At 29.8% G+C, this 13012-nt stretch overlaps 1 protein-coding gene across 2 annotated transcripts in view; it reads left to right on the top strand.

Moving 5' to 3' along the window:
• The first annotated feature begins 2200 nt into the window (after window positions 1–2200).
• The window catches only part of Grip128 (gamma-tubulin complex component 5), a 37432-nt gene continuing 26620 nt past the window's right edge, over window positions 2201–13012 (top strand). The window contains exons 1-6 of one of the 2 annotated variants that reach the window (XM_072538571.1): window positions 2201–2309; window positions 2521–2632; window positions 4204–4596; window positions 5652–5884; window positions 6932–7118; window positions 10044–10257. In XM_072538571.1, coding sequence (XP_072394672.1) covers window positions 2561–2632; window positions 4204–4596; window positions 5652–5884; window positions 6932–7118; window positions 10044–10257 — 1099 coding nt within the window. In that variant the 5' untranslated portion in view covers window positions 2201–2309; window positions 2521–2560. Of the gene's footprint in view, window positions 2310–2466; window positions 2633–4203; window positions 4597–5651; window positions 5885–6931; window positions 7119–10043; window positions 10258–13012 lie in introns of those variants that run through there. The other variant, XM_072538569.1, reaches the window with a different exon arrangement.

The following is a 13012-nucleotide window of genomic DNA, read 5'->3' as shown; positions in this document are numbered from 1 at the left end:
CCATACAACAGACCGTGAGGCAAAAACAGTAGTATGGGTTTTTTCAAAATTTTTTGGATACCTAAATTCATCCACTGTCATTATTAAAAGAGATCAACAGCCAATACGCTGGCTTATGTCATTTAAATCTCCGGCAGAAAGACTTGCTAGATGGACTTTATCGTTACAACCATATGATCTAAAAATAAATATATGCCAGAAAAACAAAATTCCTTAGCCGATACTCTATCTCGCTACATGTCATAAAATTGCCAAGGAAAATTGATGTAATATTTGTTTTGTGACTGTTAACTTGTCTACCACTGAAGCTACAGAAATTCGAGAAAAACAATTATGTGATACAGATGTGGTCTCTATCATAAAGTCTTTTGAGACTCCTGAGAGTTGTGCTATTTAAATCAAAATATGGAGAGAGAGAATGTACTATACCTATATTGTTATTGCTCTGACCATGATGAAGAGGAAGCTCAGCAAGTTAATCTTGCCAAAATGTTCCATCAAGGAAGTATAACAAGAAAATCACGATTCACCTCTCGCCGGATATTTTGGTGTAGAGAGCACCTTACAGAAAATTATACCACGATACTTTTGGATAAGTATGCGTAAAGATGTAACCGATTATGTATGAAAATGTATCAAGTGTCAAAGATACAAAGTGGCTAATCTAAAACCTGCGGGATTAATTCAAACCCTGGTTTAAAGTCAGCGCTTTGAAACTATTGCTATTGACCTTTTTGGTCCATTACCGGAGACTTTAACTGGAGAAAGGTGGATTTTGATTATTTAAGACATATTCAGTATATGGACGGAGATGTTTCCCCTCAAGAATGTGACTGAATCGTGCGCCAGATGCCTTATTGACGAGATTGTGTTACGATTTAGAACTCCCAGGAAAGTCATCAGCGACAATGGAGTACAGTTCGTCAGTGATGATGATATACAACATTTAACTCAAGCTTTAGGGTTAAGTCTGGGTCTGATTCTAATTTATCACCCTGCTGCAAATTCTGTTGAACGCAAGCACTGTGACCTAAAAACCCAATTGGCTATATTGATTTTAACTGACTATACTAGCTGAAAAAAAAGCCACAATGTGTTCGTTTTACTATTAATACTACTGTTTATCAGTGTATTGATTTTATATCTCCTTATCTTACCTTCGGAGGGGAAAAACGTCACCAAATGATGTTTAACGAAATTTTCGAGCTATAATTGAAAGTGATAACTTCTTACCTCAGATTACGCCTTACTTACGTTTACTTGCTGATACCTTAAGTCCAGCCAGAGAAATTCATGAGAGCCAACAAGATATAAGGATAAAATATGCTGAGAGTAAACGTCAAGATCAGACATTGCAAGTATCAGATTTAATATTGGTGGAGACCCATGTTATGAGCAAAGCTAAAGCGGGTATAACTTTAAAGTTTGCACCCCGTAGAGTTGGACCATATATGATTTCCAGAGTTCTACTTCATATGAAATCGTGAATCTACATACTCCACCTATGCGTTTAGGTACCTATTTATAAGGAATTTTTTAATAAATAGAACTTTTATCTAGGATGCTATCTGGGTCCCTTTTCATGTTTAATTCATTTTTGGGCAGTTGTTCGCCATTAATACGGTTTTAGAGCACACACTATCAACAAAGCATCTTTGAACGAGCAGAAACTTGTTACTTCAATAAGATAATTGGCCAACACCTTCATCGAACATTATACAACATTTGTTTTGCACAGCACAAGGTTGCCCAACTCCTCAACTCTACGGACAGTCCCGACATAGTACCCTGCGACTTTTTCGTGTTTCAAAAACTAAAAATGCCGCTTAAAAGGCAACTGTCTACGAAATAGGAACGATTTCCATAAACACGACGATATTAATAAGCTGGATGTCGGATAATTTAGTTTTGTCACAGTTTTGAATTAAAAAAAGTTGTGAAGGTATAATTTTGACAAAAAATGGAGAGTTGAACAAAACTAAAGATTATTAAATATTTTTACATTATAAAAACAAGAATTTGCACGAGTTATAATTTGTAAAAAATTCATAATCAAACAAAAAAATATGTCTTCAAAAATCATATAATTTTCCAATAAAATTATAATAACTTGAGCAATCTATTTCTACACCTCACAGAGTTCCAGGTCCTCCGTCCTGCGCTCTCACAAAATGACTATTATTGATATTTCATTTAGCCACGGACTGTGATGTCCTATGTCTGTATTTTGTGTATGTGCTTTGTAGAAAAAATCATTACTGTAACGTAATGAATACAAATGAACAGCATGCAGGATAATGGGAATATTTGTAAGTTTCATTCTAGTAAAAATTTAATATCATTTATTTTAATTTACAAAAATTTTCCACAAAATATTGTCATCAGTAGTTACATTTCTCGTTAGTTCAAATATTATATCTTTTACAGGTTGTCATGATGTCAATTTGTTAGTTGTAGTTCAAATGTATGATAATCTGTCAACGTCAATTTAAACAAAATAAAAACTGTTAAATTTTCTAGGAAGAAATATTATTTTTTTTTAAGTAAAAACATTAAAAATATGGCCCGGCAGCTCAGTCGAGAAATTGCAGACGCAGTTAAGGACCTAATAACTCAAGTAACTGGATTTGAGGTAAAATATTCTTCCCTACAATAGTATTACAATGTTATATTTCTACCTGTGACTACTAAATCCCTTAACATTAAACTGTAGCAAAGAGATACATATAATTTTAATTTAATTTTAAATTTAAAATGAACGACAGATGATGTCTAGATGTATTTGGTTTAGCTAAATTTTATTTAGGCAGTTTTAGCTCTTTAGATATTTTCTCTATTTTTTTTCAAATTGTTCATTTTTTACTTCAGAGAACTCTTCGTTTCAAAAATTACTGGCTCACTGCATTTTATAAATAGTAGCATAAATAATACAGAATGCATGTTTATGAGCTATGATATGTGATCATCTTTGATTATTATCTATCATGAAATTTTCAAAACACTGAAGACTTGCTTTACAGTTCTATTACCTGAAATAAATATAAACACCCATATTATTATTAAAATAATTCAATAGCTTATTAAATATTTATCATTTGTACTATTAAACACCTAGAAAAGACATCCACACCACACTTTGGTGAGTTCCAGCATAAAAATGTTCAGTTTCTCTGGAATACTACAATGTAGTAATCGATTATTTGTTAAAAAAAATGAGTAAAGAAGTAGTTTCATAGAAAGTGGTGTTTAATTTATCAAGTATACTCGGTTCGCTATTCCCAATCCGAACTGTCTAGTGAATTTAGTAATTATTTTTATGCGAAATTAGTTACTTTTTGACAGACTAAAAGTGGCTGGAAATTACTATACAACCAATAACACGTACTCATAGCCAATATTAATAGTAAACAAACTAAATGGTAAATAAAATAGAACTTTGCGAAATACCGATAATCAATATTTATTTATCTGCACCATATAATAAATAGTTATGTTAAATTATAACAACTAAAATATATTTTTTAAATATATACTACCCAAAATTTGATGGGTTTAGTATACACTTCCACTATTTAGAATAATTCTTCTTAGTTTAAAGAAAGAAGTCTCCAATAGTAGGATACTTGAGCTATTAATATTGAGAAGTAAGAATTGTTGTGTTGTAGGTTTCCGACAATGAATCTGTCAAAATATGCCGAGCTAAGCGAAAGGAGTATATTGTCTATTCCAAATACTTTTATTTATCAGAGTATTCTCTATTTTTATATATTAATGAACAGAATGATATTATCATTATTAAAGTTTTGATTTTAATATCTACAAACATTCTCTAAATCTAAGTACAAGAACTATAAAACAAAATTTGACTTATAACTGATTTTTTTATAGATATTTTTATTTGGGATTTAACCACAATTGAGTGTAATGATAATCATATTTTATATTTGCTTTGACATTTAGATTTATTTATAATTATTAATGATTGTAACATGTAAACGTTTATAATTTATTAATTCAAAAACATTTACAAGTTATTCTCATTACAATCAAATATAGTTTAATCGCATATAAAAATATCTAATTTAATATCTAGTTTTTGTGGCTCTATAATTAAATTGTATACTGCCACATACTAAAATGGGTAACAATGGTAGTCCAGGATTAGCTTAATATTATATTGCTTTAATGTATATGTCATTTTAGGACAATTCAGAAGCTTTTAATGTGGTACAAAAATACTTTCATGAAAAGCTTAGGAAATCTGATACAATGTATTTTCTTAACAAAACTGAAGTTGATAAAAGTATAGAAGGAATGGCAGAGAAGTATAATTTTCATGGTTTCTTTTCCCAATCAAAAGCTTTAGTTGAATCTTATAATGAATATATCACACAACATGTGTCCAAGGCACATCTAACAGCTCAACTTAATGTTGTTAAGTTTTTGCTTTGTATGTCTGAGAAACCTACTGTAAAGTTTTTAGAAAATCCTGAAAAATTTGAAGTAAAACTAGAACCAGAACGGGAAGAAATTAACTGGGGCGAATATTTAAAAGAAGGCATTGAAAATTCTATTCCAAGATTTGATGAAAGTACAGTAAGTGATTAATAATAATTAGATTACTTATTTTATATACATATTTCAGATTTATTTTTTTAAACATCACCACCATCCTCGAAGTATAGTATCCAGGTGACTGTTAGCTATTGGAAATTCCAATAATCTTTCTATTCTGCATTACTTCATGCAGTACATGTGATATTTTAATGAACCAATACACATTTTTGGCACTTCAGATGACCACTTAAAGTGATTCTGAGATCTTATAACATAAAATCCACAAGGAAATTAAATTCATGTTGGTTGTATAACATATATCACAAATTTTTTATTTAAAAAATTCCTTTATAAAAGGTATATTAATATAAAAACCCTATCAGACTACATCACCAAACATTTTCGGAATAACTATTCCATCATCAGTGCTATCTGGATGTACATGTTTGAAGCCACTAAATATATGGGTAAAAACCATTTAAATGGGGTTAGATTAACTTTGAATCACATCTTTGATATTTAAAAACTTTGATGTTTAAGTTATAAAAGGAATTGATCACATTGCAAAGTCTGGGGTTGCTAGTCCTTAGAGGAAGTATCTGTGAGAACTAGAGTTGCTATTAACAAGTCATTTTTTCAACCACTCCTTCATACATTGTTTACATTTTACTCACCTTTTTGTAGCTAATGTCATAATTATAGCAACACAAATGGTTCTTGTTCGATCCATTTTATTATATATGACTTGGTAAAACAAAGAGGACAAATATATTGAAGAAAAGGAATGAGAGTAAAAATGATTGTGTATGGTTGAAGAGTAATGATAATATGGAATGATGTAAATTTTGTAAGGGCCACTACAATTTGAATCCATTCTTAATCTTCCAGTGGATAGCCAAAGGTTTTTCTTTCAAATTGTGCCACCAACTGGTGTTACTAGTTGATACATTACTGATGCAACTAGGTCCACATAGCTTCATCTACACCCTCGCAAATCGTAAATTGTTAATGTATGTTATTATTTTTCTCAAATGCAATTGTTATTCTTAATTTGAACTTAGATATTAAGGACATAATTTTATTACTATTTTCAGGATGCTTCAGATGTATCTTCAGTTGCTGATGATAGAGATATTCCAGATTGTTTTGCAGTACCTACAACATCCTCAGCTGTGGTTATTCCTAGATGTGAAACAGATGTCATATTGAATTTTAGAGCAAACAGGGAAGAATTATTAAATACAGTTCAGCATACATGGTACAATGAAAATATATTTTTTAATATTCCATTTAGTGAGAGAAGAGAAGCAAACATTGGAATTCTCTGGTAATATATTTAACATTATGCTTTTCGTTACTAAACTTTCTTCACTACATTTTTTTTATTATTGAAAAAAATTTGTGATGTTAGATTATCTGTATGCCTGTTTAAAATCTTTTTATCTATTTAATATTATGAATCTTGTTTACACGAGATTAAACCACAATTAATTGCAATGAAAATTACATTTTATAATTGTTATTTGAAGACAGATATTTAAATTATTACCCAAACCACAACATTAACATCAAAAAAAAAATTATCAAATCATTATATGATCTCCTTCGAGCATTTTCAGGAAGAAAACAACCTGTTAACAAAGGTTTTAACTTTCAACTAAAAATTATTACCCATTGTCGTTTATAAACAAGGCATTTCACAAGTTAGAAGAAATGAAACAATAAAACACCATCCAAGTAAATCCAGAAACGCTACAAGAAGGGATTTAAAGATGACAACAATACCATATGTAAAAAAATATATTATCAGAAAAATTAAAAAGGATAGGAAATCAGTACATCACAACAACATACAAAACAGCCAATACACTGAGATCTATTGTGTCTAAAAACAAACCTAACAGCACACAATAGAGATCAAAGAACTGCTTCTATAAAATACCCTCTAAATGTAACAATTTTTGTGTGGGAGAAACTGCATGACCACCAAGTGTCAGGATAAACGAGCATTAAACATCCATCAAAAACAGAGACTTTTTTGACATTCGACAATCAGAAACGACAAATCACAGATATACATGCCTGGAACAAAGAGCATAGAGTACAATGGAAAGATGCATCAATAGGCATGAAAGAAACAGACGTGAAAAGGAGAAAAACCAAAGAATCAGGTTTTATTTAGCTGGCAGTGTAGCTGTCAACTATATTAGTATAGGTATTGGTAATATGCCTATTATTGATCTAGCCTGGAGTTTCATTTTTATAGTTAAAAAATGGTAGCGTTAATTAAGTCATAAATAATCATTTCTATTGATTTTTTATATTACTGTGTTCTATACACTAATATTATTAAACCTTAATACCCATGTTTTAGGGAACATTTTCTAGAAAAGCAAGCAATGAATTTAGTTGTTATTAACAAGTCCAATGTAATATCAGAATATAAAGTTATCAGAGAAATTTTATGGCAATTATGGGAGCCACACACTTCTTCAGTTTTTTATTTCGAAGAAAAACTTCTAAAACCTAGGAAAAATATTACTATATCCAGTGTCAGATCTGTAAGTATAAATTACTTGATAATTTGCTTTATTCACAATTATTTTAATAAACTTAACTTATTTTATAGTCGATAGAACTATAGTAAACTTTTATACCAAAGCCATAATGATTTAAAAAAATGAAGTAACATCATGGGACTCACAAGTTTTATAGCATATCAAAGAGAATGAAGGAAAGATACAAGAATGATGTCATCATCTATGATGATATCATCTATGATTATTAGTTAACGCATTTAGTCGAATCTATTAGCATATTAAGCAATTAAACCAATATTCAAAACTCCTATTAAAGTTTTATATATCATATCATAATATAGAAATAAGCAGCTTGTCTGACATAGAGGGGCTTAATAAGAACTTATAATGATTTTCATTACCAGAAATAAAATAGAATATATCTTTCATACGCGTTTTTTCACGTAAATGATTAATCTTATATCATTATATCAAAATTCCTTTATCTATCTTACTTTGTTAGTTAATGTTTTTCTAGCTTTAATCTTAAGGCCGTTTCTCGCGATTCTGGGCATAGCTAAATTCCAATGTAAAAGTTTATATCAAATAACGCAAAAACTATGGCAGATATTGAGATGATTCTTTTTTTATATGAAAGGTCTTAAAAAGTTCTAGTGCACTATTTGGTTGTAAATTAATAAATTGTTTAAACAATATTTTTTTTTTCAAATATTTTTGGTTAAAATAAACGTAAATTTTTTTTTTGAAATAGGGCACTACAAAATTTGACCCACTTTCCGAATCTGTTTTTATTTTTAACATAAAGTGTAACACAAAGCAGTTATTTGATATAAACTTTTTAAAAAATCTCAAAGTTCTGCTAAATGTTACTCTCTCTCGGTCAGTACAGGCTGTCTTTGTCGATAGCTTCTGGATTCTCGCCGACAGGTAGGTAAGAAATATACACTCTCTCATAAATAATGTTGAATAACATTATTAGGGCTTATTAAAGAGTAATACCCAAATAATTTGCAGTATTTGAATATGGAATTTGATTATTTATAGTTATTGGAATATTTATTTAAAACGTTTTTGTTAGTAAAGTTTACATAATATATGAAGTTTGTTTCGTCACTTGCTTGTCCAGGGTGATAAGGATTTTCTCGTGACACTCAATAATCCAGGTAGCTGACAACTTTTTTAGTTATTGTAGACCTATAAGAAGAAAACCTATCTCTTTCCTGCCTAAAGTTCTGAGCCGTTTTTTAATCATTAACAATTTAATGCAAAAAACGCGATTTTTTCTGTTTTTTGCACTCCATTAGAAAGCTAAATAATTGACATAAAATTACAAAATTTTATTTTTTAGAATATTGACAAAGCTTCAAAATGCCGATTTTTGAAAGTTGAAAAGTCAATTTGTTGCTTCGCAAACTGCAAACTAAGTGACAATTGATATTTGTTAAAAACTTTTAGTAAACTTAAACTTTAAACTTTAGAGTTCCACCCAAAGTTGGGTATTGGGGTACTTAACAAACCCTCAAAATTTGGGACCGATATATTAATTAGTTTAAAGGTTATTGTATTTGTTTATCTCAGAGACGTTTTTTTTTACAATAACAACATAGATAGAAAATAATAAAGATAGGGTAATTCTGTGGGTGACAAATGAAAGTTACATTCGAAAAGCTAGTATTTTCACCCGAATTTTCAAATAAAAAAATTTGGCCTAGGTTAATTTGGGACAAAGTTAGCCATGTTTTTTTGTTAATTCACAGCTAATTTGATTATAATAATTAAGGAAACTTATTGACGCCATGTTAAAGAATGGGATTTGTATTTTTTGTTAAAAAATTTGCACAAACATTGTACCTCTACAGGACCCTCTACGAATTTTCAAAAATGTAGTTCAAATAGTGACTAGGAAGAACCCACAAATCCATGGCGTTTAAATACCGAACAAACAATTTTAAACTAACAAAATTTTCTATATCTCCGGATCTACTCAATGGATTTTGATCACTCTTTTTTTAATTTGTATGTAATTTCTACGTACATTACAAATATGTAATTTGTTTATATATTAATTAATTAATAAATGGTCTAGTTTGTTTAAACAATTCGTGAAAAAAATAATTTTCTTCCAAAAATCTATTTTTTTAATACCTAGTATCATTAATAATCATAGAAAAAATCGCGTTTTTTGCATTAAATTGTTAATAATTTAATATAATAATAATAACTGCACTGAATAGAAGACCTACCGCTCGCTTTATTGTATAGACCCAAGACTTTTCACTACAGGGGGTGGGTGTCCGGTTGTAAGTAGGTAAAAAGCCCAACTTTAGTACAAGATGACGTTTAGACTATTCTTCGTGAATAAATTTTGCTTTTGTAAAGAAAGATATTTTTGAAATAGATATCGCACTGAATTTTACCGTTAGGATTTTCGAGGATAAGCCTTAAATTAAAATTTAAAATCTTAAATTGATTTGTGTCAAATAATTAGTAATAAAGTTTGTATATTATGTTATAGTAATTATAACATGAGGTTTATAAGACAATAAAAATGTTTTTTAGTTTATGTTTGGTTCAGAATTTAGTGATCTTTAATTGCCCCAAGACTATCCAATCTTCGTTCATAACTTCGTGCCAAAACCTGTGGGAGGCAGCCGTAATCAGTAGCTCCTAACGAACTTGCCTTATACCACAGTTTTCAACGGAATGTGTCTTCCGGTTTGCCTTTATCTCGAAAAAAGGTATGCTGAAATTATTCAGTTGATTCAAAAATCCTTTGGCAATGAATATGTGAGCAATGCATAGATAAATTTCCAAAGTCAACACGAACAAATTACAGCAAATAAAGCAATGTGGAGTTGTTAACGTAGTTTAGATATGTTTAAGACAGACCTCATAGACTTATTCATTTTTCCAATCAAAAATTTAATAAAGTTTTATTTCTTTTAGGCGAGTTTTGAAAATTTTCTTGAGAATCAAATAATGCCGCACATACAACTGCTAGATTTTTTTAGAGACTTTGAAAAAGAATTGTCCATCCATAGTGAAGAAACTATTATGTTAGTTCCACAAACATACAGAAGCTACAACAGTTCACTTCAACGTTTAATTAGGCCAGTGTATTTGAAATTATCGCAGCTGGAAGATACTATAAGAGAACAAGGTAAAGTTTTAAATTGAATCCATCACTCATAACCGCAATAGTGAATAGCAAAAAATTTCTGTATAATAATAACTTCTAGAATATTTCTAACTACAGCAATTCTAAGCTGGAGATAACCAATGCAGTTAGATCAGTATGAAAATGATATATCTGCTGTGGTCATGTAATTGAAGACTACACTAGAGTAACTGCCACATCTAAAACTTGTATAGATAACATACTAACAAATATGCAATCATATGTGTCAGTAGAAGTCTTGCACGCTGGAATCTCTGATCATTCTGCCCAAAAATTAACTTTTCAGGTAGAGGAAGCAGAAACGAATACTCTTGAAATGAAAAGACATTTTAGTACAAATAATATTGAAACCTTTATAAGTAAATTACATAATCATGACTGGCTTAATTTAAGTTACTAATGTGTAAATGATCAATGGAATACTTTCTTAAATCAGTTTCTGTATATATTCAATCAGTGCTTTCCTTTTAAAAAGTTAGATTCTAGGCAACGTAAAAAAGGCCTTAATAAAAGAGATGATCCAGAGATAATAGAATGTAAGACTCGTTTAGACATCTTGTTTACAATGAGCAGAGTTAACCATAAATTCTATGATTCCTATAGACAGGTAAAAAAAGAATATAATAAGAAACTAATAACAAAACGATCAAAGCTATATGAAAACAGGATGTCTGAAGCTGCCAACAAAAATAAATGCATGTGGCAAATTGTTAGTGAAATTAATGGTCAATTAAAAAGTGTAAATTCAATAAAAGTAGAGGGTAGTCCTCAAGAGATTGCTGATAAATACATGATCCACTTAAATACTACTTTAAATAACACTGTATCTCAATTACAATACACTGAATATAAAGACAACATTGCAAGTAACATAAATTCAGTGTTTATCGCACCTGTGACAGAAACTGAAATTATGGATATAACTAAAAATTTAAAAAACAAAATGAGTTGTGGAATTGATGAAATACCCACTAAAATCCTTAAACTTTGTATAAAGGAGATAGTGAATCCTCTTACTACAATCATAAATAATTCACTAAAATCTGGTGTATTTCCTGAATGCCTGAAAACTGCCATAGTAACACCTGTTTACAAAATGGGTGATCCTAAATTAATTAATAACTATAGACCAATTAGCCTTCTATGTTCCTTTTCAAAAATCTTAGAAATGACTATGTATAGGCGGATAACAGAATTTTTAACAAAATGTCATATTATTAGTGCAATTCAGCATGGTTATCAACAGGGAAAATCAACTCAGACTGCGATTTTTCAATTTGTCTGGGATATTTTGAAATGTACTGAGATTGGTCATATGGCTTTGGGTCTCTTTTTGGACCTATCAAAGGCATATGACTGTTTAGTGCATGACCTATTATTTGATAAATTGGAGAAATATGGTATACGTGGACCAGCATTGAACTGGTTTAAGTCCTACTTGGCAAATAGGAGACATTTAGTAAAAATACATAAAAACACTGAAATAGGCATCTCATCTGAAAGCACTATCAATATTGGAGTACCACAAGGAAGTGTGATTGGTCCTCTACTGTTTGTGATCTGTATCAATGATCTTCATGGTCTAGTGGCTAATACTACTTCCAGCATAACAAATTATGCAGATGATACAAACATTTTAGTCAGTGGTAAAGACATGTCTGTTCTAAGCGTTAATGCTAGTTTAGAGTTCCAGAAAGCTAAAGACTGGTTTTCTATGAATAGGTTGGTTTTAAATCAAAATAAAACAGATCTTCTTTTGTTTAAGACAAATTATGCACATTCAGATATGCCAAACAGTATTATTGTAAATAATGACACTTTAAATATTAGCAGCAGTACCAAATTTTTAGGATTATATATTGACAGTTTTTTATGTTGGGATAAACATGTTGACCAGTTATGTATGTCTTTGAGTAAAGTGATTTACAGCTTTAGAGTTCTAAAAAAATACATGAATAGTAACTCATTAAAAACAGTGTATCATGCTAATTTTGAAGCAAAATTTAGATATGGTCTAATAAATTTTGGCCACAGTAGGGACATAAATAATGTATTTCTGGTTCAGAAAAAAATAATCAGAGTTATGTTTGACTTAAAAAGTAGGGAATCATGTAGAGGGCATTTTAGGAGTAATAATATTTTAACAGTTTACGCTGTATTTATTCAAGAATGCTTACTGTTTCTATATAAGAATAAAATACTCTTTAGGAACTTTGAGCCCAATAGTATAGTAAATACCAGGTTATATAATTATAAAATTCCAATACACAGGTTAAGTATAACAGAAAAAAACGCTCTTTATTGCTGCATCAAATTGTTTAATAAACTGCCTGAACCTATTAAAAGGGAGGAAAGATTAACTTTGTATAAACATCAAATATTTAAATTACTGGTAGCTCTTGAGCCATATTCTGTGGAGGACTATTTGTATATGTAACGGTTAGGAATAAGTAAATAATATTTTCGTTTGTGACACTGTTTTTTTAAATAATTTTATGTTCTCGGAATGTATATTATTTTCTAAAAATAAAGATATTGTTATTGTTATTATTGGTTTTTCCTAGGCGACGAGCACTACAAACTAGTGACCAAACTTCTGAAAACTACAAATATTTTAGTTTTGTTAGCAGCATTCCCCTTTTTCACACTACTTGCATTATTTTTAAGATTATCTATAATTTTATTGCATCTATTTATGCTTCTAATTAGTATTTACCGTCTATTTTAAGAGGACTAA

This window comes from Diabrotica undecimpunctata, chromosome 7 (assembly GCF_040954645.1).
Source record: "Diabrotica undecimpunctata isolate CICGRU chromosome 7, icDiaUnde3, whole genome shotgun sequence".
NCBI classification, from domain to species: domain Eukaryota; kingdom Metazoa; phylum Arthropoda; class Insecta; order Coleoptera; family Chrysomelidae; genus Diabrotica; species Diabrotica undecimpunctata.
This window is presented reverse-complemented; position numbering and strand designations above follow the sequence as displayed.